This window comes from Aulonocara stuartgranti, assembly GCF_965226115.1.
Source record: "Aulonocara stuartgranti genome assembly, chromosome: 3".
NCBI classification, from domain to species: domain Eukaryota; kingdom Metazoa; phylum Chordata; class Actinopteri; order Cichliformes; family Cichlidae; genus Aulonocara; species Aulonocara stuartgranti.
This window is the reverse complement of record NC_138941.1, coordinates 57047781-57073189: the sequence shown is the minus strand read 5'-3', so window position 1 is coordinate 57073189 and position 25409 is coordinate 57047781. Positions and strand designations below refer to the sequence as shown.

The following is a 25409-nucleotide window of genomic DNA, read 5'->3' as shown; positions in this document are numbered from 1 at the left end:
TCACAAGCGCAACTGACTCACTGACTCATTCCTGTTGCTGTTAGCAAACTAATTCCATTAGTAGAAATATATCTAGCTTATAATTAAAATTGTGGGGAAAAAACAACAGCCAGTTTCTTAACAAAAACATTTCTGCTCTGAACTGGAAGAAAAAAAAACCCTGAGTAGACAACACGTTCTCACTCCCAAAGCGTAACGTTTTACGCTAGGTGACAAATCGTCACCATATTACACTTTCGGCTACCCACCACGTTCCTAAATGACGACCTCGGAAAAAAGAGGAAATATGAGAACCGTCTGGACTGAATCTACACATGTTTGCTCTTTTTCTTCAAATCGCTTAGAAACACACTATTTAACATCATTAAAGTCCTGGTTAAGGTCAGGAATAAGGTTATGGTCAGGGCTAGGGATAAGGTTAGGTTTAGGGCTGGAATACAGGGCTGGAACGTCTATTACCGCGGGAGCGTCATTGCAGTGGATTCCAGCCATAACCCGCCGCGTACGATAAGAACGCTGAAGGTCTCCTTTCGCGTTCCTCAGGAATGCCGCGGGACGTGACAAAACGTCGACATGTTACGCCTCGGGAGTGAGAATGGGCTGGAGTAGAAGCTCACATCAAGACAATAGCTCCTCGGTTCACAGTAGCATCGCTCTGCTAACATGCTAACAGCACATTTGAGTTACTCACTCCCTCCCTTCCTGTGCTGAATAGTAGCGTAAGCGAATCACTCATCACTCACTCACCCCCTCGCCCCTGACTCACAGCTTCTTCTTCTTCTTGGTGGCAACCAATGTTAAGGCGCATTACTGCCCCCTGGCTCACAGCTCAGTGGACATTTAGATGAGAAAATATATATTTGACACATTTAAGGAAAATACTAATAAAATAATATAAAAATAAATAAATGGTCCGTTTAGAATTTTTTTTGCTCTTCTTTGCTCTATAAAATAGTTGTTTTCTTTTACAGTCATTCATCTTAGCAGTAGGATTTACATGAAAAGAGAAACAAATTAAGTTTGAGTGAAAATATACATTTTTGCACTCTCTGGTCAACTGACTCAGTGACTCAAATGACTCAAGAAACTCGATTCACTTTGGTGAGTGACTCATTAAAACTCGATTCAGTAAAAAGAATCTAATTTACCATCACTATTGTGTACTGCCATTTTTTCTGTTGTTTTGATGTTTAGTGATTGGTGTTACTTTTCTTGAAGCTATAGTCATCTGTAAAGTGGATGAACACTGAGATTAAAAAACAAAAATGTAAAGGGAAAAAAGTCTCAATCACAGAGACATGGTCAATCAGAGGTAGACAAAAAAATATGAGCAAATTTATGCTGTGAACCCGTAACATGAATCAGGCTACTGATGTCTCAAAATGAGCCTTTCTTTTTAGCCCGGTGGATCTCGAGAAACTAAATTATGTCAAAAAGACACACAGGATAATGCTGCTGACTGGAAGAGGGAGTTTCCTGGAGAAATTTTCCTAGCGCATCGCTGGAATTTGTATTTTATTTTCCAGTGCTTTCTCTCTTCTTTCTGTTGACACCGATTAAATAATTCCAGATCACATTTCAAAATCAGGGCTGGATTTGAAAAACTTTCAGTTGTATAAATGTGGATGCTCAAATCTTAGACACAAAGAGACTGGCTACTTTAACTGTCTATAGGTCTGGGATCACATGTAAAACCTGCATGGAGAGCATTTTATAAAACCCCATTCACAAAAAAGGTTGGAGAGCTACAGTGGAGGATTTTAGGTGGTGCAGTGGCTGTAGATGCTTTTATTTCTGTTTTGATCCAAGTGTTGATGAGAACTGCATGTTCTGTCCTCACAGAGAGAAGCTCTGTTCCACTGTTTCCTGGACTGAAGCTCATTCTAGTCTGTGTGTGGATCATTGCAGAGGCTGCTCCATTTATTTGGACAGTGTTTTTATCTACAGACGGTCATTCTGGGTCTCATGTCACAGGTCAGTCTCAAACCAGAGTCAAATTTTAACTATTGAAATTCTGGGTTAAACTAAGGAACTGCTTATATCAGCAGAAAATAGAAAATAGAGCATTAATTGCATTGTGATGTTAAAATAATGTTGATCAGGATGATCAGAACTCTCATAAACATTGATTATCAATATTACTGTATGGTGAATAATCTGGAGAAATGTAAGAATATTTTTATTAAAATCTTATGTGTTTTGTAAAAAATAAGAAAAAAAAAAAAGAACTTGTCTTTGAGTTAGTGCTGTTTCATAACTGTTTCAGTGATGCCTGATCTCTCTCTCTCTCTGTTGACATGGTGGATGAGTGATTTTGTGAGTGTGATGCACCATGAGTGAACTGTCTGAAACTTTTCTCTCTCTCTTTTTTTGTGATTAATTGTTTTTAGAAAAACAAACATATAATCCATAATGTCAGTGAGTAAAAGTTAAGCAATGATCTAAAAACCAAGACAAGGAGATCTACAGTGGGGCAAAAAAGTATTTAGTCAGCCACCGATTGTGCAAGTTCCCCCACCTAAAATGATGACAGAGGTCAGTAATTTGCACCAGAGGTACACGTCAACTGTGAGAGACAGAATGTGAAAAAAAAAAAAAATCCATGAATCCACATGGTAGGATTTGTAAAGAATTTATTTGTAAATCAGGGTGGAAAATAAGTATTTGGTCAATAACAAAAATACAACTCAATACTTTGTAACATAACCTTTGTTGGCAATAACAGAGGTCAAACGTTTACTATGGGTCTTTACCAGGTTTGCACACACAGTAGCTGGTATTTTGGCCCATTCCTCCATGCAGATCTTCTCGAGAACAGTGATGTTTTGGGGCTGTCGCCAAGCAACACGGACTTTCAACTCCCGCCACAGATTTTCTATGGGGTTGAGGTCTGGCGACTGGCTAGGCCACTCCAGGACTTTCAAATGCTTCTTACGGAGCCACTCCTTTGTTGCCCAGCCGCGTTTCATCTTCAAAGTTCTCACTGATGGAAGGAGGTTTTGGATCTCACGATACATGGCCCCATTCATTCTGTCCTTAACACGGATCAGTCGTCCTGTCCCCTTGGCAGAAAAACAGCCCCATAGCATGATGTTTCCACCCCCATGCTTCACAGTAGGTATGGTGTTCTTGGGATGCAACTCAGTATTCTTCTTCCTCCAAACACGACGAGTTGAGTTTATACCAAAAAGTTCTACTTTGGTTTCATCTGACCACATGACATTCTCCCAATCCTCTGCTGTATCATCCATGTGCTCTCTGGCAAACTTCAGACGGGCCTGGACATGCACTGGCTTCAGCAGCGGAACACGTCTGGCACTGCGGGATTTGATTCCCTGCCGTTGTAGTGTGTTACTGATGGTGACCTTTGTTACTTTGGTCCCAGCTCTCTGCAGGTCATTCACCAGGTCCCCCCGTGTGGTTCTGGGATCTTTGCTCACCGTTCTCATGATCATTGTGACCCCACGGGATGAGATCTTGCGTGGAGCCCCAGATCGTGGGAGATTATCAGTGGTCTTGTATGTCTTCCATTTTCTGATGATTGCTCCCACAGTTGATTTTTTCACACCAAGCTGCTTGCCTATTGTAGATTCACTCTTCCCAGTCTGGTGCAGGTCTACAATACTTTTCCTGGTGTCCTTCGAAAGCTCTTTGGTCTTGGCCATGGCGGAGTTTGGAGTCTGACTGTTTGAGGCTGTGGACAGGTGTCTTTTATACAGATGATGAGTTCAAACAGGTGCCATTCATACAGGTAACGAGTGGGGGACAGAAAAGCTTCTTACAGAAGACGTTACAGGTCTGTGAGAGCCAGAGATTTTCCTTGTTTGAGGTGACCAAATACTTATTTTCCACCCTAATTTACGAATAAATTCTTTACAAATCCTACCATGTGAATTCATGGATTTTTTTTTCACATTCTGTCTCTCACAGTTGAAGTGTACCTCTGGTGCAAATTACTGACCTCTGTCATCATTTTAAGTGGGGGAACTTGCACAATCGGTGGCTGACTAAATACTTTTTTGCCCCACTGTATGAGAAAAAAGACAACATTCAAAAAGAAAAATCTGGCCCAGAAGAAGACAAGAAAAAATATGAAAGAAGGGGGAGATGAATGGACAGAGAGCAAGACATAAGACAGTTAACCGCGTCCTTTGATCACGTATCCTATGGGGGGTGCTTTGGGAGTATGGGATCTCTCACCTGGTGCTATGATTGACTCTCTCCCTGTACAACTATTGTGAGAGCTTGGTCTGAATTGTCAGCAATAAGTCAGACTAGATCCCTGTGAGTGTTGGATTCTGCCAGGGTTGCCATTTGTCTCCAACTCTCTCCCTAGTTTTTATGAACAGAATTTCTAGGTGCAGCCTAGTGGCCGGAGGCTTCCACTATGGTAGCCTCAGAATCTTATCTCTGCTTTTTGCAGATGATGTGGTTGTGTTGGGTTTGTCAGCTGTTGGCCTAAAGCTCACAGTGAAGTGATTTGCAGCCAAGTATGAAGTATGAGAAATGAAAATCAGGACCTCCAAATCTGAGGCCAGTGTCCTCAACCAGAAAATCCCAGAGTGTTGGCTCTGGGTCACCGATGTGTTGTTGCTCCAAATGGAGATGTTTAAGTATCTTGGGGTCTTGTTCACAACTAACGGAAGAAGGAAATAGGAGACTGACGGATGGATTAGGGCCACCACTGCAGTGATGTGGATGCTATATATGATATACTGATATACCGGTATGATTTGGTGAACAGAAAGATGACCATAAATGGAAAGCTGTTGATTTTCCTGTTGTTCTATGTTGTTACCCTGACCTACGGTCATGAGCTCTTGGTAGTGTCCAAAAGAACGAGATCACAGAGACAAGCGGCAGAAATGGGAATATATTTATGTGCAATCATGAGAATATGAAAATCATGTAATAGATGTGAGTGGACAGGTGGGTAATGAACAGATCAATGTAGACATAGAAAATGCAAGGCAGAACTAAGCGATAAACAGGAAAAGACTGAAACGATGAAGGAATATCTTCCCTGATACTGAAGAGATAAAATTTGCTGTCATGATGCTGACTGTGATGTTGTGCTCCCATCCATGTGCGCCAAGAGACTCTGAGCTGAGATGGAGGGAGTATTGCTTGTCAGTAACCAGTGTTGGGGTGTAACGGAATACATGTACCGCCGTTACGTATTTAAAATACAAAATATGAGTACCTGTATTCCGTTACAGGTACCATTTAACAAGGTGGTATTTAGAATACAGTTACTTTGTTGAAATAAATGGATTACACGGCGGTACTTTCCTGTTTCATATTGTCGCGGGTCAGGACTGTTTGGGTTTTGTTTGACAGCTACGTTCTGTTATTCCAGGTGGCAGCGTTACGGTTGCCATGGTTACAGGGTGACGCTCTCTCTCTGCGCCTTTTTGTTGTTGTGCTAAGCTAATAGGCAGAATGCTACAGGCATAGCTCTAAAGAATGTAGCCTCATAGGCAGTGTAGTCCGTGCTGCAGGGAGAATGGACTGCCATACACGTTATGTGTCTGTGAGCAAGAGGAGGGAGAAAAAGGGGAGTGGAAAAAGTACGAGTTGTTATCGAGAGCGGGAGCTGGAAGCATGTAAATATAATAATAACCACTGTAGCCAAGAAGAGTGCCTGACGAGCCCAGTTGTAAGTAAGCTATTAAGACTCAACTGTACACCGTGTTAGTGTTTTCCTCCGAAAACAATAAGTTCCGTTGGAGAAGCCTTTCTACGCCTCTCTCTGTCTCTCGCAAGAAAAGTTGACCCAGACAACAAAGTAAAGCTATTTTTCGGCTACGAGCCGACAGGGACCCCGCCGTATTAGCCAGAGGTCCCTTTCCTACAGTTCGGAGTCACGGACCTTCAGTAATAGTAATAAATCACACAGCAATAGTACATTCATGTAGTTGTAAAAAGCATGATAATATATTAAGTAATCCAAAGTATTCAGAATACGTTACTCTCATTGAGTAACATAACAGAATACGTTATAAAATACATTTTGGGGCATGTATTCTGTAATCTGTAGTGGAATACATTTTAAAAGTAACCTTCCCAACACTGTCAGTAACAAGTAATCTCATATACCAGCTGAAGGACCTTTTTTGTCACATCACATCTTTGTTTCTCTACTTTTGTTGCAACACTACATGAGGAGTGACGTGAGAGGTCAACTCTTCTCAGAGTCTCTTGCTAAAAATATGAATTTGAATTGTTTTAAAAGATAAAAAACTAAGCTGAGCACAGTTACTATGGCATCTTCTTCTCTGTGTGGCCTGTAAGGCTCAAGAGCATACACACGTTCCTTTATGTCTGACCATCTGACCATAACTGAATTTAGGAACAGGAACTACCACACCACTACTCTCTGCAGGTGTAAAAGGGCTGTGGCAGTGTGACAGGTTGAAGGACTACTGCATATAAAACTGTTCAGTTAATACAAATTCATATTAGTTAATGTAAAGACAGAAATAATGTAAATATGGTAAGAAAATGGTTAAGAGTTTATTATTTTTCATGTTATATCAATGAGAGATGCAAGTCATAATAACTCTTGTGATTCTTTTCCCCCTGTTTTCAGGTAAAAGTGTTTAAAAGTTGATATATTTCCAATGTGTACACTGTTAACATATCTAAGAGGTAACCCTTCATTGTTTTGTAAGCTTTAAAAGCATTATATTACAGTTTTGTGCACATGTACGTGGCGGTTTTGAGCCTCAGTTTTGTACTGTATAATGGCCATTAAGATAACGGCAGGAGCTAAAAACGCAGCTATTGTCAGCCATTTTATTAGGAAACCTGCTCAAGTATATGTTTAGTAAGCACTTTAGTATTTCGGTTTATTATTTAGTGTTTTTCTTCTACCATGTGACATTTAGCAGTACAGAATGTGAAACGTTTCTGCTCATTTTCACTGCAATAAACGACTGCATGAGAGACACAAGTCATAATCACTCTCGTGATTCTTTTCCCCCTGTTTTCAGGGGTGTAACAGCAGCAGACCTGTATTTATTAGGTGAACCGAAATGGATCGGTCATGAGTGGACCGAGGCAAGTAAAAGGGTTTAACAAAAAACAAGCCGTTTATTGAGGTTGAGAAAAACATGCAAAACAAGGGCAGAAGAGAACAAAGATTAAACTAAACTAAAACCTATACTGGGAAAAACTAAACTAAGATCAAAGCACAAGGAATGTGGGGAAAAACTTCAGAACAGGAACACGGAGAGACTGAGGACTTAAATGCAAAGAAGGGCAAAGATTAACAACAAAGATTAAACTAAAACCTATACTGGGAAAAACTAAACTAGACTCTCAAAATAAAACAGGAAACAGTGAGACAGACTATGACAACACGAGCATGACACAGGGGTCAAGGGCACACGAGTGAGAGGGGACACGAGAGAACATACATGAAAGAACAACACAAGAACGACGAGATACAGAAGACATGACAGATTCAGACAGAAAACGGGGAGTGACACAGCGATAAGAAAACATTGACCGGGAGTATAACCAACTTAACAGGAAAACCAGTGACTAAACTAAAAGACAAAAACTTAAACATTACAAATAAAGTTCAATCAGAAAAAACGTAAAAGACTCAAAATATTGGATCAAATGATCGTGGCAGTAGATTTGAGTAAATTGACACAGATATCATTATAATTGTGAGATAGTGTTTTGCTAAGTGTCAACATGATGAGGAAAGTCTGTCAATGACAAAGAGACGTTTCACTCAGGTTATTGTAGAAGATGGTTCTGAAAACACTCCCATATTACAGTAAATGTTGTGGCTTCATTTTTTTTATGACAATTATGGGTCCAAAAAGTCACAATGGGCTGCTCAAGAGCCGGCAACACATCATTGGCTGTTTTAAACAGGAGGGATATTTTATTATGTAATATTAGAACTCAAAACATGGTTAATAAGACTAATTGTTCTGTAGTTGTGTTCATAAAACCTCTGTTGAGGTTCAGTCAGTATGTGAAATTAAGTAAGTAGGAAATCAAATTAGGTGTGAGGCAATTATTCTGGTTTTGGTTGGAAAAGAAAGAAATGTGATGAAGGTTTGACAGGCATGACTGACAAATATATGTGTTAGTATTTTCAGTGTTACATTCCAGTTAAACATATATGTAACATTATATAAATGCTGGTGCTAGAGCAGCTCAGCATTCACAATTGGTGGTTGTAGTTTCTGGCTAATAATGAAAAGAAATAGAAAATATTCTACAAAAGGTATTCAATTGGTTTTCTTCTGTCCTGTTTTTAATGAATTGTTATTCATTTTGTATCTGTTTTGTTCAAAGATACTAAAAATCACCATGAAGCTGCTAACTGTGTCTGCACTTCTCTGTGCAATGGTGGCTCTAACCACGGCTGCTGGTGAGTATCATTGTATAATTTTTTATCATGTATATAATTTTAATGAAACATATAAATGAATAATACAATATACACCTTTCTTATAATTATCATATGCAGAAAATTGATGGTCAAAATCAATACTTTTGGTGGTAATTTGTCTGTGTCTTCACTGTGCAGAGGCCAGAGATGAAGTAGAGGGATTGATGCCCCCAGGTGAACAATATTTTCCAGATTTTCAATAATTATTGTCACGGTTAGCAGACAAAAAAACACCTCAATGTTTGTAACACAAAGGATGTTTTCAAGTGTCTGGCTGTTATAAAGGCCATACTTAACCCTTTAAGTACCACACCAAGAAAAAAAGCAATGGAAAAAGCCTTATGTGCTCAACCATTTGGTTGCATAAGCATAGGAAGCACATTCTGACCGACACACACTCTGTGATTATCATCAAGTGTAGCCGCCATTGTAGTATAGAGCCTTCATCACACCTGTACTCTGTCAATCACTTAACTTATGTTTCAGTGTCAAATCTTACTTGTGCAACTTTTCAGTTATTATCTGTGCACTAGACCTACAATACGCAAAGACTCTCGAGCATTTATTCACATGTATCATCGTTAAGCTGAGTATTGAAGGTTTTTTTTGTTTGTTTTGTTTTTTTTAAAACATTTTTTACCATTTGCCTCTTCTACCTCACGTTTAAGATGAATGACTATTCAGTTCATGCACTTTTCATGTTTAATGTTCTGTTGCCTAATACCCTGATGCACTGCCTTGATGTTTGTTCCCTATGAAGTACGGCAGTGGAAACCAGTACTTTTTTTTATGTATTTAGAACAAGAAAGTGAGCTGCAGCTGTCAAGGGTATACTAAGTGTTAAATGCCTTAATGTTCTAATAGCTGTAATTGCTGTTAATACTGAAAATGTTACTGAATTTTAGAATTGAGATGGAGAACCTTTTTCTTTTGTTTTATTTATGAAGCACTTTGTTATGCGTGGGCTCCGTTATTTGTGCCTTTTTAAAAGCACATTGTGTTGAATAAAAAAAGTTGTTAAATTGTCAGTGTTGTCATTCTCATGTTTTCTAACACTTTTAGCTGATTGTAATTTACTGGGCAAACAGTTTAGAATTATTTTTAAGCATATTTCCCACAGGATTTTAAAATATTGAAAATTTTAAGTGTTATTTCCCACATTATTGGTTAAAAAATATCAAAAAGGTTGAGTTTATTTCCCACAGCGTATGAGTTGCAATATGTAAACATTTTTGAGTGTATTTCCCACCTCAATTAAGTTGAAAAATATTGAACATTTTGAGTTTATTATTCCCTAATTATAAGTTGAGGAATGTCAACATTTATAAGTTAACATTGAGATAATTTAAGGCAACTGCAAATGTAATTTTTATTTTAGTTAAACTTAAAACTTTTAAAAACATCACTAAAAATTGTTGTGTAATCTGTTACACAACAACTTTTTGAGTTCTGTGAACTTATTGGGTTTTACAGTGTACTTTAACTGTCTATAGCTCTGGGATCAGATGTAAAACCTGCACTGAGCGCATTTTATAAATCCCCGTACACACACACACACAAAAGGTTGGAGAGCTGCAGTTTTTACATGGTGCAGTGGCTGTAAATGCTTTTATTTCTGTTTTGATCCAAGTGTTGATGAGAAGTGTATGCTCTGTCATCACAGAGAGAAGCTCTGTTCCACTGTTTCCTGGACTGAAGCTCATTCTAGTCTGTGTGTGGGTCATTGCAGAGGTTGCTCCAATTATTTGGAGAGTATTTTTATCTACAGATGGTCATTCTGGGTCTCATGTCACAGGTCAGTCTCAAACCAGAGTCAAATTTTAACTATTGAAATTCTGGGTCAAACTAAGGAACTGCTTATATCAACAGAAAATAGAAAAAAAAAGCATTTGTTGCATTATGATGTTAAAATAATGTTGATGAGGATGATCAGAACGCTCATAAACATTGATTATCAATATTACTGTATGGTAAATATATGAAAATGTAAAAATATTTTTATTAAAATCTTATCCTGTGTTTTGTATTAAAAAAAACAAACAAACAGGGAGAACTTATCTTAGGGTTAGTGCTCACACTCACCTCGATTTTGTTAAATAGCTGCTTAGTTAGTGCCTGATCTCTCTCTCAGTCGACATGGTGGATGAGTGATGTTGAGAGTGTGAACTGTCTGAAACGTTTCTCTCGTTTTTGTGATCAAATTTTGATTGTTTTTAGACAAACATAAATGTATAATCCATAATGTTAATGAGTAAAAAGAAAGTTATCCAATGAACCAAAAGCCAAGACAAAGAGAACTACAACGATCAGAGAGAACGAGAGAAAAAAAATCCAAAAGAAAAATCTGGCCCAGAAGAAGACACGAAAGAGGAGAGATGAATGGACAGAGAGCAAGACATAAGGCATTTAACCACGTCCTTTGATCACGTATCCTATGGGGGGTGCTTTGGGAGTATGGGATCTCTCACCTGGTGCTATGAGTGACTCTCTCCTTGTACAACTATTGTGAGAGCTTGGTCTGAATTGTCAGCAATAAGTCAGACTAGATCCCTGTGGGTGTTGGATTTGGCCCAGGTTGCCATTTGTCTCCGACTCTCTTCCTAGTTTTTATGAACAGAATTTCTAGGTGCAGCATAGTGGCCGGAGGCTTCCACTATGGTAGCCTCAGAATCTTATTGCCAGAATACCCTGCATTTTGTATGCATACGTGCAGCTATACACCATCAATCACTTAACTAATGTTTCATTGTGAAATTCTTGCTTGTACAACTTTAGTTATTGTTTCAGTTCAGTTATTGGTCAAAGACAAAGCGAGTCAATAAAAGTCTCTACCCAGAATTCCTACCTCTAGTCCTACCTCTTACTCAATGTGCACTACCACTGATGGCATTGGACCTTATACTGAACTCATCACTTGCTCCTTACATTCCACCCACTCATTTATATAGCATATATAACTTGTACATGTCCGTGTAGATACTTACATTATTACATACATTCGCTGCGTAGGCAGCTCTTAAACTTTAAGTCAATTTTCTTTATTGTCTCTGTTGTTGTTTTTTTCTTTCCTTTTTTCTTCTCTTATTCTAAAAGAGTTTTTGTGTAAAAATTTGCATGCTGCTAACAGAGAGATGCCAAACTGTGTTTCATTGTTCTTTTAACAGTGACAACAGTGACAAATATTCTATTTATATGTATATGTATATATTAAAAATAATACAAAATAAGATATTATCCAAAGAAGCCAAGAGTCGCGTCGTCAAGAGCTCCACTGATTGTCCCCGTGGTTGGACTTGGATTAGTGGTTGCTGCTTTCGCTATGTTCCAGCACAAATGAACTGGGCTAATGCTGAGGTAACTTTCTTTTATTTGTATTGTATATAACACCTGGTTAAACCACATAATTTTAACTGTTACTTACTTGTTACTTTATAAACCTCTGCTCTCTGTCTCTATTGAAGATAAACTGCTTGTCTATGGGGCAAACCTTGCATCAGTGCACAGCAGCTGGGAGTACCATAAGGTTCAGAGGCTGACTGCTCCTTATGGCTACAGAGAAGCTTGGCTTGGAGGAACTGATGCACCCCATGTAATTTGTTTATCATTACATACTATTTCTAAGGTGTCTATTGAATTCATTCAGGCTCTCTACTGCATAGTGAAAAGAAACTTTTGATTTACACCTGCAGGGACCTCTGTCTAATGATATTAAATATCTCTTTCATGTTCATAGCTTTATTGCCAAAGGTATTCACTCACCCATTCAAATCATTGAATTCAGGTGTTATAATCACTTTCATGGCTACAGGTGTACAAAATGAAGCACCTAGGCATGCAGACTGCTGCCACAAACATTTGTGAAAGAACAGATCACTCTCGGGAGCTCAGCGAATTCCAGCATTAAGCCGTGATAAAATGCCACATGTGCAACAAGTTCAGTCATGGAATTTTCCAGCTACTAAATATTCCAGTCAAGTGTTAGTGGTATTGTAACCAAATGGAAGCCCGAACAGAACAAATCGGCCATGTAAAATCACAGAGTGGATTCAGTGGATGCTGAATAGTGTGCAAGTGACCGATTTTCTGCAGAGCCACTGGCGACAAACCTTCAAACTTCATGTGACCTTACGATAGCTCAACACTCAAAAAAATGAATGTGGGGGATTGTTCAGTGTATATTAATTATTTATTTTCATTTTACTTAAAATGTATGTTTTTGTTAAGTTAACATATGTTTTTCTAATCAAGTTTATGTAATTGTGTCTATTATTCAACGTACATACTAATATGTTACTTGATGGCATAACATTTAAGTTAAGTCAATTAGGATTGATATACTTTGTATATCCACAAGGTGGCAGTAATGCAAAAACAATTGTAATAAAACCGCAAAGAACAACAAGGTTTCACGGCTTGGGCCTGCTCAGTCGCAAGACTTCAAATTTAACTTGAAAACGTTGTTTTGGCGCCAAAATGCTGTTTCTTTTTTTTTTCTTTTCTTTTTTCTTCTTCTTTTTTTTTCTCTTCTCTTTCTTAATGATTTGTTCAGTTGTCAGATGTTCTTGTTTGAATGCCACTGTTGTCCCCAGTGGGCCAATGAAGGAGGTTCCTAGGAGGCAGTGAAAATATTCAGCGTGTCTGGCAGATGAAATTGTTTTGTTTTTTCCTGTCAGAAAACATTTGAGAATACAGTTTGCAGGAGGCTAACACGATATGACTATTAAACACATAGTAGTATGAAAAAAAAATCAAACAAATCAATCGAGTCTTCTGTCAAGTCTTTGTGGTGCAATCTCACAGGTTCCCCATCAATATGATCAATAATAAAAGGGCATGAAGCAGCTGTGGAAAAAAGGTCAAATAATCAGATGAACGGTCACATGTATTCTCCTTTTTTGTTCGAAATTAGACATCTGTTTTGTAGTGTAGAGAATGTTTGTACATTTCTTTTACTTTTGCCTCTGCCTTTTTATTACCTGGCACAGGTAATAAAAAGGTAATAAATAAATGAATTCTGTTTAAACTTCATAAGGTTGTAGAGTGGGGTCATGTTAACAATCTGTTAAAATTTGGTTTACACCAAAGTCTTCAGGGTCAACGTGATTGATGATTTATTGGTCGAAAATGGACCAAAACCCATTTAACCTAGAAACTAGGATTCTTACAAGTGTGATGTGTATTGTCTACATATACAAAGTACCATATAAGGATTTAAAATATGATGCCACATTTGACCTCTGACCGCTCCTTCAAGGTCAGTAGATTAATCTGATGTTTCTCACTGCCATCGTTTGTACTGACAACATATAGGAATATAGGGAATGATAAATGGGGATTTTAAACATAATGTTACTTGGTGTTTATTACTATTTTAACATTTAAAAAGATAATACTAAACAATGAAATGAATGCTACTCAAATGTAAAAACTGTACTCAAAATTCTGTCAACAGGCTTTAACAGAAAAAATAAAAGTCTGCATTTCCAAATGGGTTTTTTTCACTTCAAACTTCTTAAAGCATGTCGAACAACAACAAAGAAAACACAATGCTATTCCACTCCTTGGTTGAGGATTGTGCTCTTGGAGTGCTTCTTGTTAACAAAAGTTTTTGGGAAAGAGAAAAATCTGCCACGTCCTCACTTCCTGAAAGAGCAGTTTGAGTTTTAAGGTGATAATTTATAGCTGCTTTTTCTCATAGAATTAGATTGATGGGAATCTTAGGTTCACGGTGTAGTTTACAGATTTTGCAGTTGTTTTTTTAACCTACCGTATTTTCACAACCATAAGGCGCACTTAAAAGTCTTAGATTTTCTTCAAAAAGTACGGCGCGCCCTATAGCGCAGTGCGCCCTTTGTGTTGTAAGGAGGACGTAGTAGAGAACACCATGAGAACGCTAAAGGGTGAAGTGTGTGCGTTGACTTTATTGCACATACCTGTATAAAAGAACAGGTATGTGCGTTATGCAGGACACTGTTGTTTTAACAACCCTGAAAATGGCAAAGAGACACGCTTACGAAGCACCGTTTAAACTGAAGGCCATCAGCTACGCGGAGGAACATGGAAATCGAGCAGCGGCGAGAAAATTTAAGATTAATGAATCGATGGTTCGCAAGTGGAGGAAGCTGGAAAACAAGCTCCGACAGGTCAAGAATACGCAGCTGAGTTTCCGCGGACATAAGGCGATCATCGAGCAAAGAATGAGCGGGAGAAGCGTTTCGACGGTCATCATTCGGCTAAAAGCAGTTTCACTTTCACTTTTTATGAAACGGTGCCATTTTTCCATCCGGACCAGGACTACGGTAGCGCAGCAACTTCCAGTGGATTATAAGGAAAAGCTGGCCATCTTCCGCTCCTACTGCAGCAAACACATCGGCGACAAACACATCCAGCGATGGATGACCGATGGAGACCACAGTTTCACCAAGAGTGGAAGGCAGCGCCCGGCGAGTTACGCCACAATTTGCCAATGGATTGTAGATGCTTGGGCTAACATGGCTGCTGGCACTGTTGTTCAAGCTTTCGCAAAAGCCGGCATCATTTCCGAGGAGCAGCACGGCACGGAAAGTGACTCTGACAGTGAAGAAAGTGAACCTGGCATGTTTGATGGAGATTTAGCGCAGCTGTTCAATTCAGACACAGAGGATGAGGACTTCGATGGGTTTGATTGATGATAAAAATGTGAGTACCAAACTTTGTTTTGCTCCTGCTTTGTTTTTAAATACGCACACTTGTATGCTTGTGTGTTGTTGATGATGACGATTACTGGTAATAAAAATGTGAGTAAGGTACCGAACTCAGGTTTGCTCCCGCTTTATTTTTAAATACGCATACGGTACTTGTATGCGCCCTATGATCCAGTGCGCCTTATGTGTGTGTTAAATACAGTAATGGCACACATAACTGAGACTGCGCCTTTTAGCACAGTGCGTCTTATGGTCGTGAAAATCAGAATCAGAATCAGAATCAGAATGGGGTTTATTGCCAAATGTTGAGCAGGTTTACAACATCAGGAAATTGCTGCGGTGCTTCAGTGCAAACAAAGTGTCATAAATTGCGCTTAAATAGACATGAAAAAATAAAAGTAAGAATAAGAATTAAAAGTGCTACGTAGAAAGATATATGCATGAGATATACATGAGATATATACATGAGAATAAGAATTAAGAGTGCTACATAGAAAGATATATACATGAGTGCAGGTGGTGATCAGTGCCAAACATGGAATGATGCAGTGACACAGCGTAGGGTCATGTGTTAGTGGCGGGAACAGTCATATGGTTATTGTTCATGTGTCCAACAGCAGAGGGGAAGAAACTGTTCTTATGGCGAGAGGTTCTGGTGCGAATGGACCGGAGCCTCCTGCCTGAGGGGAGCAGGTCAAACAGACTGTGTCCAGGGTGAGAAGGGTCAGCTGAGATCCGAGCTGCACGCCGCAATGTCCTGGAGGTGTACAGGTCCTGCAGAGATGGGAGTCTGCAGCCAATCAAAAAAAATACGGTAATTAGTAAGGGTTGGAAAAGCTGGAGTAGACATTGTTTAAACTTTGAACAGAATTCCGGGCCAGATTAGAATCCAGACACGACAGTCAAATCTGTTTTTCTCATCTCGCTCTCAGCAACACTCACATTTTTTTTTTGTCCCGTTTGGATCTATAGCCATCAGAATTGTTGTCTTGAGGCCAAGAAAGATGCCAAGCGGATTTATTTTACCAAGTGGATCATCATGGCCTTGCCATATTGGTCCATTTGGTTGACCTTTATTATAATTATGAATTTATTTTATTTTCAGTTGCAAACGGGACAGACATAACTGTGGGATAGGACAGGGGGAAAGAATGAAAGAAAGAGGGGGAGAGAAAGAAAGAAAACCAAAGGGGAGAAGAGACGGTGAGAAGGGGGGGAAGAGAGAAAAAAAAACAAACAACAAAAAAAACTCCTGGGTCACCTGTATGGAGAAAAAAAAACAGAGGAGACAGCAAACAACAAAGAGCAACATAATAATAGAAAAAAAAGCACCATCACAATAAACTAGCTAGTCATAGATATCAATAGTTACTAAATAATAAACGATATTGTGCAGCACGCAGGATAGACAACGCACAGTGTGCTTTGAGGCAGCAGCCAAGAAAGCTGTAGTCCGCGTCTGTGAATACCCATGTGTACACCTGTGTGCATACCTGTGTGGATCAGCATGCTTGCATTCCAAAGGTTTCTCCATGTAATGATCTGCTAGGGAGTGTGGGGAGCCACAGCCCTGTCCTTTATGGTATCAAGCAGGTATGGAGGAGATCAAAACTCCAGACATCCAGAGGCCCCCAGAACACAAGAGACCAAGAAAGACCCACAGAGGGGCAGCTGCGCCACTGTCCCAGTAAGAGCTAAGGAGAGTCCCAGATGAGGGCTCATTAAAAAAGTATCTACATGGCGAGCATGGTTATATTTTGCGTTTCTCTTACAAGACATGTTATATTGTTTGCGTGCGCTTGTTCTACATTAGTTTTACTGGGTCCTGGACATGCTTATTTGTGGACTGTGTAAGAAACATTTTTTATTGTTTTTTGTTTTATTAAGGGATTAGCTACAGCGGTTCATGGGGTTATTTTTTCAAAGGGTTATTTTTTCATTTGCTTTCTTGGGATTCCTTTACTGCAATCCGAGAGTCATAAATATCGAATAGGATAGCAAGGATAGCATAAAGTGACATTTAAAATCCAAAAAGCCAAGGGCGAAAGCCACTGTGACACCATTGTTATGCTCTATCAGTAATCTGTATTATGTAAAAATGGTCTGTAAATACAGCATGTTTCCTAGCGGAGTTATACATATCAACATAGTTATAAATTACAGTTTGTTAAATCACACACTTAATTTTTTTAATAAAATTATTCACAACATATGAGTGGACAGACAATGGAGGTCGACAGATTTTGGCCCCAGCCACAAAGGTGCGTTATTCAGCAAATTCAGTTATACAGCAAAATATTATGGCTAATAAGATCACTTTCAAATTTAAACAGCTAGTGTATGGTAGCTGCACATTGTACTTACATTTATATTAAGCAAGACAGAGTTTGGTACTCAAAACTTTGGAAAATTTAAATTACCTAAACATATGTAAAATCTGATCCCTCAATTTCGGGTTAAACCAGAAGTGAATGTTTTTATGTTAAAGATCAGTTTTTGAATGCAAAAAAGATGATGTATTAGTTTGTCTTTACCTCCATTATGGACATATATAATGTGGTGGAAACCCTGCCCAACAGGTTAATTATTCATGTCCATGTAATGATTAGTTGGTCTTGTGTACATGTCTATCTGTGCAGTGGATATGTCATTCATTTTGCGTATAATGTCAGTTTGTGTCATCCTAAAGTATTTCTGTTTTCTCTTCCTGTATCTCTGCCACTCTCTACAGAAGGAAACTATTGAAAAGGGGAGGGAGTGTGTCCTCAGGGCACTACCTTTTTACCTGAATGAAGACCCTAGCATCCTCTTCAAAGAATAATTGGTTGGTAATTTTAGTTTAGTTTTTTATCTGTATTAAACCAAATTTTGAATAACTAATGTTGTTCCATGTTGTAATGTTGTTGTTGTTGTAATTTGCATGGAACCTGTTTAAATGTTTTGGGAAATCTTCTTGTATACCCAAACTATTTATATTTATTGTTGAATCTGTAGTCTAAAATAGTGGCTCACTGGGGTGCATGTTCCTAATATTGTGTTTACTTCATTAAACTGGACGCCATTTTTCTATGTTTTTGTGTCTAAGCTACAGCTGTTCAGAGGGAGCTGGAACAAATTACCCTTGCCATCTTCACCATCGAAAGAGTTGATGCCAGCACTCTTCCAGCCGATGTGGGTCTAACCATCTCGGGTGTTCTGCATGACCTGGAAAACCTGGCCTCTGCATGTGCACTCTTAATGGGTGGGATATATGCACTGAATCTCAGTTAACCTCAAGACTGAAAGCTTTCTTTGAAGTACTTCAGAAGCTCTTCCTTCATCTGTATGTCAGCAGACTCTTGACCAAGGTACAGATGCTCAAGAATAAACTGAATAAATAAGCCAACCCTTAATTTGGATGATGAATGTTCTGTCAGATGGACAGAAGTTTTTCGGAGGCTGAATGGGAATAAAATGGTAATTTGTTGAAAATGACAGATAAAGGGAAAATTACATTTAAGAGAAATTTTGAAAATTTTGAAAAGTTTGTAAACTACTACAATTTGAGAGATTTTACTCTGGGGGGGGATTTGATTGAGATTCAAAGGATTTAATTGAGAGATGATACTGCACCAGAAATGTTGAAGGGTGGTGTGTATATTAGCGTTCAAGGCATATTGTTATGAGGTGGAAATATGTTCATATTCTGTTTGTGCTACATTGTGTGCATTGTAAAGGTAATTGCAATACATACTAAGAATGAGGGTAAGTTAGGATTACAGGATGAATGTATATTTTGCAGACTTTTAAAGACGAACAATTGTTTCCATGTTAAAATGTTTACAACTCGAGCTTTTTGCCCAAACAGTGGTAAAATAAACGTTGACAGTGACAAGCTGTTTTATTGTTAGACCATAATGTTGGCATGTTTTATTAAAGTTTTATTTGGGATGGTGATATAATTTTCTTTGATTGCTAATAGCAGTGGACTATTTATTATTATTATCATTATTATTATTATCATTATTATTATTATTATTATTATTATTATTATTATTATTGTCTGTGAAGGTTCTCAGTCATTCAGGTCATCGTAGTCAAAGGAGCTTGCAAAGAAAAGCATCTGGACTTCTTTAAGTTACTTGAAGACGTTTCACCTCTCATCCAAGAAGCTTCTTCAGTTCTAAGGTCAAATGGTGGAGAGTCCCAGATATAAACCTAGTGGGAGTATCCCCCCACAGAGGGACAAATGGACCCCCTGATGATCCTCTAATCGCCTGAGCCAAGGTGTGAAACTGGGTGTGGGTCCCAATCAGCCAGAGTTTCGGGTGAGTTCATTGTGAAACCTGACCCCACCTTATCATGAGAATTCCTGAGATCAGATGGCCCAGGATAAAAATATACCATAAAAGTAATAAAATAAAAGAAAGAAAATAAAGGAAAGCAAAGGAAAGAAAGGCCTTGTTTAAGTCATGACACGTGTTCTTCATGCCAATTGGTAACAACCCAATTGGCAGGCTCAACTTAATAACAAAAGACAAATAAACAGCCAGTTTAATCTCAAACTGATAGAGGATTTTTATGAAATACAATATAATCAAGTGTGTTTTATTTTCTAGTGTTCATATATTTTCACATAACCAAGCCTATTGTTAAACAAAACACAATGCATTCCTTACTTCAGTGTTTGAGATGTTTGACAAGACAGGATATACATGCATTCTTTACTTCAGTGTCTGTGATGTCAGATAAGCATGAATACTGCTGTGTCGTTATTTTTCAGTTTGTGTGCAGAGGTTAGATAGCTAAGACAATGCCTGAGCTCTCCCCTTTCCGTTAAAAGAGGAAGTACTATGTAATCAGTTTCTTACCCTATAAATAAAGCAACCAGCCTGCGCTTGAGTGTGTGTGATTTTGCTGAGAGGCACACACCCGTGCGCATGTCTTAAAACTCTCTGAGTCGGTCTGCAGTGTCTTATTTCTCTTACTTGTGTTTGAACAAATGTCTTAACCCCTGACATTTAATTGGTCCTTCGTAGCCGGATAACTAACTGTTATTTTTAACGTCTAGTTGTCCACAGACGGTTTTCATCGGATTCTGACGTCGTGTTGCCTGCGCTGGAAAAAATCTGTGCACAGTAAAAAGGAAAATCCGGGAGCGTGAATTCGATCTCCGGTCAGCGAGGCCCCACGACGCCAGGACCAGATCTGCCGGATCCAAAACGCAGCACCACAGTAAGGTGAATATGAAACACTGCATTCCATCTAGCGCTAAAATACGTTGATATTGAGATTTTCCTTTAAAATAGTGTGTAAACCTGGTTAGCGCCGACAGATCTCAATCCAGAAGGGATTTAAGAGACAACAGGCAAGAGCGAAATTCTAGAAATCGCTATTAAAAGTTCCGGTTGCTTTATGAAAGCAGCTGTAACGGAACGAGTTCCGGTCGCTCTGGGAGTGGCTGCAACGGAACAGTTAGAAGGTTGCACAATAAAAATACGGAAAGTCTCAATAAAAATTATAAAAGCGCGCTCTGTTTGTGTTAACAAAGAGAAGTGAGTTGTCATTTACGACCCAATACGCGGTCGAACCGCTTCTCAAGCTGTTTTCCTGTGTACACTCACGAACTGGTGGGAATCTAAGGTTGTGCGTCATCACGTAAAATCAATAACCGCTCACTCGAATAGCGAGTGAGTAGAAGGCTGTTATTGATAACCTGCCCGCTTCGTCATACCAGAGACAGTGTCACAGTTCTGACGTAATTAGTTTAAAATGGGTAACTCTAAAACTAAAGTAAAATTAACAGCAGATGAAGAGTGGTTAGAAAAAAAACTGTTCAAATACAGGAATAGTCAGTGCAAAAAGGTGGAGAAATCTACATAAAATATATTGTCCAGCTTGGCAAGGCAAATACACCCCTGATTTAATAAATGCTTTAAAAACCGCTTTGCAAAAGGAGCTATATGTGGAATCATGCCCAGATTGTATGAAATAAATAAAAGGAAATCATTCATATGAAGACCTTTTCTATAAAAAAGACAGATGCATAAGGTAGATTAAGGCTGTATCATTGTACAGCCAAGGAAAGTGAAAAGATAAATGTCTCGATCTTGGAAGTGGGTGAGACTGCAGCTCATTCACGTCCTTGATGGATACAAAATAAAATATAATAATAAACTACTTGGTTCGACATGCAACAGAGAGAATGCATGTGACTGAGGGTTGGATCTGAGATGAGGCAAACAGAAGACCAGTCTAAAAGTAGGCACAAACCTGTTCAGAGAAAAAGCAAATTGTACAGATTGGATGAACTATAAATTATCTGTTTGCTGAGTAAGATGATCCTAACTATTAAATTGGCTCAGTAGTAGTATAGTGATATACACTAATGAAATATTGTAATATACTATTGTCATTATATAGACAGAAAAAGATGATAATAATTAATAAAAATATAATATTAATATTGACAAGAAGTATCCTAGCCAGTATGATGTGAGATGGACAATTGTTATGAAGTAGTCTGCACCAAGCTTAAGGTTTGCTCAAACTCAGTATAATGACATATGAGATGAAGAAAATAAAAGCAATATCTAAACCAATTAGGTGCATAGAGGCACTTAACCTGTTTGAAAACCTGTCATTTATCCTAGATAAATATTACTGAGATACAGAGCACATCTATAATAACAACTAATAAGCCAAACCCTGTAGAAAATAACTAAACCTACAGGATTATGAAGCTGAATTAAATGTGTGGACACCGCTAAGTTGATGAGCATGTTACACATTTTCTTTTATTTTTTTTATTTATTTATTTGTTTTTTAGAGCAGAGGCTGCATGCTATTAAAAGCCAACACATGCAGCTGTCTGTGAGCTCAGTTTCCCCTCACACTTCTGCTTTGTTTCTGGCAGCATTTTTCTTTGTCTTTTTGTGTCCTGACTCATGTATGTTTTTGTTTTTTTATTATTTTGTTGGTTTGGAAACAAATTTGTGCCGATACTTGAGGGATTGGGTGTGATGGGTACAAAATACTAAATAATAATAACACTATGAAAGTTGATAGTAGAGTGAGTGCAAGGCGGTGTGTGAAAAGAGGAAGTCTGAGAGAGAAGTGCGTGCGTAGGCAAACTGCAGAGTATGTGCGTCAAAAGAGGGTGTATTGTTTTTACATCAAGGTTTAGTAGAACTAAAGTAGAACGTCACAAACAAACAGATAAAAAAGTAAAATGAAGAGAGAAAATAACTGACAATTACATTAATGAATAGAAAACACACATACACAAAGTGCCATATGTGAAATTATTCTAGGAAAGAATCAGAAGTGAGATAGTTTAATATAAGATGCAATGAAGGAAGCAGCTTACACTCCTTTAATTTCCAGAGCCAGTGTGTTTCCTCCCCTGCCCACTTGGCCCCCGTATCAGGCGAGTATGGAAGGCTGGATAGCCCATGACGGGTAAGATCCCACCTCGAAACCCTGGGACAACCTAAGGCAGGCACAGTCACGATTACTCGGCCTCACTCAGTCCCTGTGAGCTCAGACTCACGGGTGAGATGAAGTGAAGAAGACGGGACCTCAAGGGTAAAGCCGCTGGGCTAAGGCGGAGGTGGAAAGTGGCAAGTGGAGCCCTAACTTCTGGCTGAGGACAAGGAATGCTGCTATTTAAGGTGGGAAATCAAAATTTGGATTAGTAAATTTGGGAAGGAGTAAATTGACTGTTTAAAGGCAAAATTATGAAGGAGTCTGACACACTGGAAAAGCAACATATGCAAATTCACATACACAAACATAAAATACATTTGAGTTTGAAATTGAGGAACTCAAAGAAGCTATATGACAAAGTGAGTTATGAAAACAAAAAGTGATTAAAGTAGTTTTAAAAGAGTGACTTAGGAGTGCTCTAGGACTAAGTGATCAACAGTAGTGATAACTGTAGAAAGAAATAAAATAATTTAATAAGGTGGTAATGTTTAAACATATGTTTCTGTTGTTACAGCAACTCATTGAGAGATGACTCAGTATGCAAATTAGCTGAAGTGAGTGGTGACGGAGGAGCTTCCTGTGTGTGTGTGTGACTGAGGCTTTCAGAAGAGGAAGCATATCAGACAAGAGAAGTGCAGAGTTGGGTAGGAAATTTATAGTTTAGTGATTATATGTTGTCGTAAAGGGGTTTTATGCTGAATTTAAGTATGTTAAAGGGGGTGATTTTTGTGTGCAAATTGTGTGGTTTTAATGAGACTTTCGGTGTATTGAGGGGGTGAAATTATGTGGTGGCAAAACTTGTGTGTTTAAGGTTGTTGTGGTGATGGGTTGATTCTGTCAGTAAGGTTCGGGTTGTTGTTGTTTTTGTTTTAATAGAGGGAGTTTTAGGAAACATGGACATGTCTGAGAGGGGCCCATTAGTTTGTAACAGTGCACTTAAAGGAAACCTGTCAGGTGATTTTGTTTTGTGTTTTGTGAGCTAATAATCAGCTCTGTTTTTTCTCATTTCTGTTCTAAGCAGGCCTACAACAGCGCTGACAAATTCTGGGGGAGAGCAAATAAAAGGGGGGCTTTCCAGATTACAATTGGCTGAGGAGAAAGCTACCTGTGGGGACTGATCAGGTCGTAAGTCCCTGTCCAAAATTGTAGGATTTTATGCGAGTCAATCCAGTCCAAAAGCATAAAGAAATATTTTCCTATGGAAAATAAAAAAATGAATGAGCTCATTTTGCTGAGGGTGGAGAATCTGATCGTGCGGGAAGCTCCACTATTAGCAAATATATGGTGTGACTGCATGTGAGTGAATGTGTGGCTGGGTGAGTGAGGATGCATAAATGTGGACAAACAATTGGCTTTTACTAGAGAAAATTTCTGTTTTGTTGACTGGGGTTAGATTATGGGATTATAGTATATTGTTGGGAGAATGCCAAATGTTAAAGGGGAAACATTTTTGATGTAACTCATGTTACCATTAATTGGAGAAACACATGACTGGTAATTGTTCTGTTTTAAGCTTATTTTTATGACATAGATTGGATCATGAGTGGGGAAAAACTGAGCATTTTGAGTTTTGTATAGTATTGTGACACATTTCATGTGTCAAAATAAAAGGGGGTGTGGTGGGGCGTGGTCTGCGGGGCCGTGCGGACGCACCTGCACGGCATCCGCAATCACGCCCGCCGTGTTAAAACACGGGGACTCAGGGGTTGGTGGTGGTGTGGTGTGACGTGAATCAAATAAAGTTGGCTCTGAACGTCGCTCCGTGGTCCCGCCGTGCCTTATTCATGCCACATTGGTGCCGAAACCCAGGAGGCGGCATGGCGGGTACCTACCAGAGCCAGGAAAGGAAAGAGCTGGCCGAGATGGTGGCCGAAATAGCGGCCACCCAGCGGAAGCAGGCGGCGGAGGTGCGTCGCCAACAGGAAGAGCTGCGGAAGGAGAGCGAACGCCACCTGGGGAAGATGGCAGAGCTGGCAGCGCTGCTCTGGGCCTGGGCGCCACCCCCACAAGTGTGTCCCGAGGACAGTGAAGCGGTGGAGGAGCCGTGTGGGTCACCTCGGCAGCCGGAGGTGGTGGACGAGCCACGCGGGGGTCCGAGCCTGCCGGAGGAGGAGGAGCAGCCGGGTGAAGGGCTGCTCCTGCCGGGAGCGGTGGAGGAGCCGCTCCAATCGGAGGCCGAGGACGAGGCGGGCGAGGGTCTACACCTGCCGGAGGCAGAGGAGTCGCTCCACCCAGAGGTGGGCGAGGGGCTGTGCCTGCTGGGGGCGGAGGCGCAGTGCGGGGAGCCGCTCCAAACGGGAGTGGCGGAGGCGGTGGCGGAGCAGCTGTGCGGGGAGACGGAGGTCCCTGCTCCAGGGCAGCCTGTGCAGCCGGAGTTGGAGGCAGAGGAGCGGGACAGCCCCGCTAGGCCGGGGATCGGCGGGCTGGCTAGTCCAGCCTCGCTGCCACCAGTCGATTCTGCGCGCCTGACGTCTGCCCAGCCGCCTGTGTGCAGGAGCGCACGGCCATGCCTGTGGGGCCGTGTCCGCTTGCTACGCGGCCGACCTCCGGACCAGCTTCGCCGTTGCCGCTGGATGCGCGGGCGGCCACCAGAACGGACGCTTCCCCGTCGCTTGGTCAGGGGCTGGGGCGCCGATGTGTAGGGGCCGAGTCTCGCCCCAGTTCGCGGGGGGGAGTAGGTTCGGCCAGATTGCTCCCCGGCCTCAATCGGGCGATGGGGGTATGTGGTGGGGCGTGGTCTGCGGGGCCGTGCGGACGCACCTGCACGGCATCCGCAATCACGCCCGCCGTGTTAAAACACGGGGACTCAGGGGTTGGTGATGGTGTGGTGTGACGTGAAT

The 25409-nt window shown here is 40.0% G+C and overlaps 1 protein-coding gene across 4 annotated transcripts in view; it reads left to right on the top strand.

Moving 5' to 3' along the window:
- The first annotated feature begins 1604 nt into the window (after positions 1–1604).
- The window catches only part of LOC309701872 (type-2 ice-structuring protein-like), a 144206-nt gene continuing 120401 nt past the window's right edge, over positions 1605–25409 (top strand). The window contains exons 1-4 of one of the 4 annotated variants that reach the window (XM_082526190.1): positions 1605–1736; positions 1909–1974; positions 8323–8398; positions 8558–8593. In XM_082526190.1, coding sequence (XP_082382316.1) covers positions 1966–1974; positions 8323–8398; positions 8558–8593 — 121 coding nt within the window. In that variant the 5' untranslated portion in view covers positions 1605–1736; positions 1909–1965. Of the gene's footprint in view, positions 1975–8322; positions 8399–8557; positions 8594–25409 lie in introns of all 4 variants that reach the window. The other 3 variants (XM_082526191.1, XM_082526189.1, XM_082526188.1) reach the window with 3 other exon arrangements.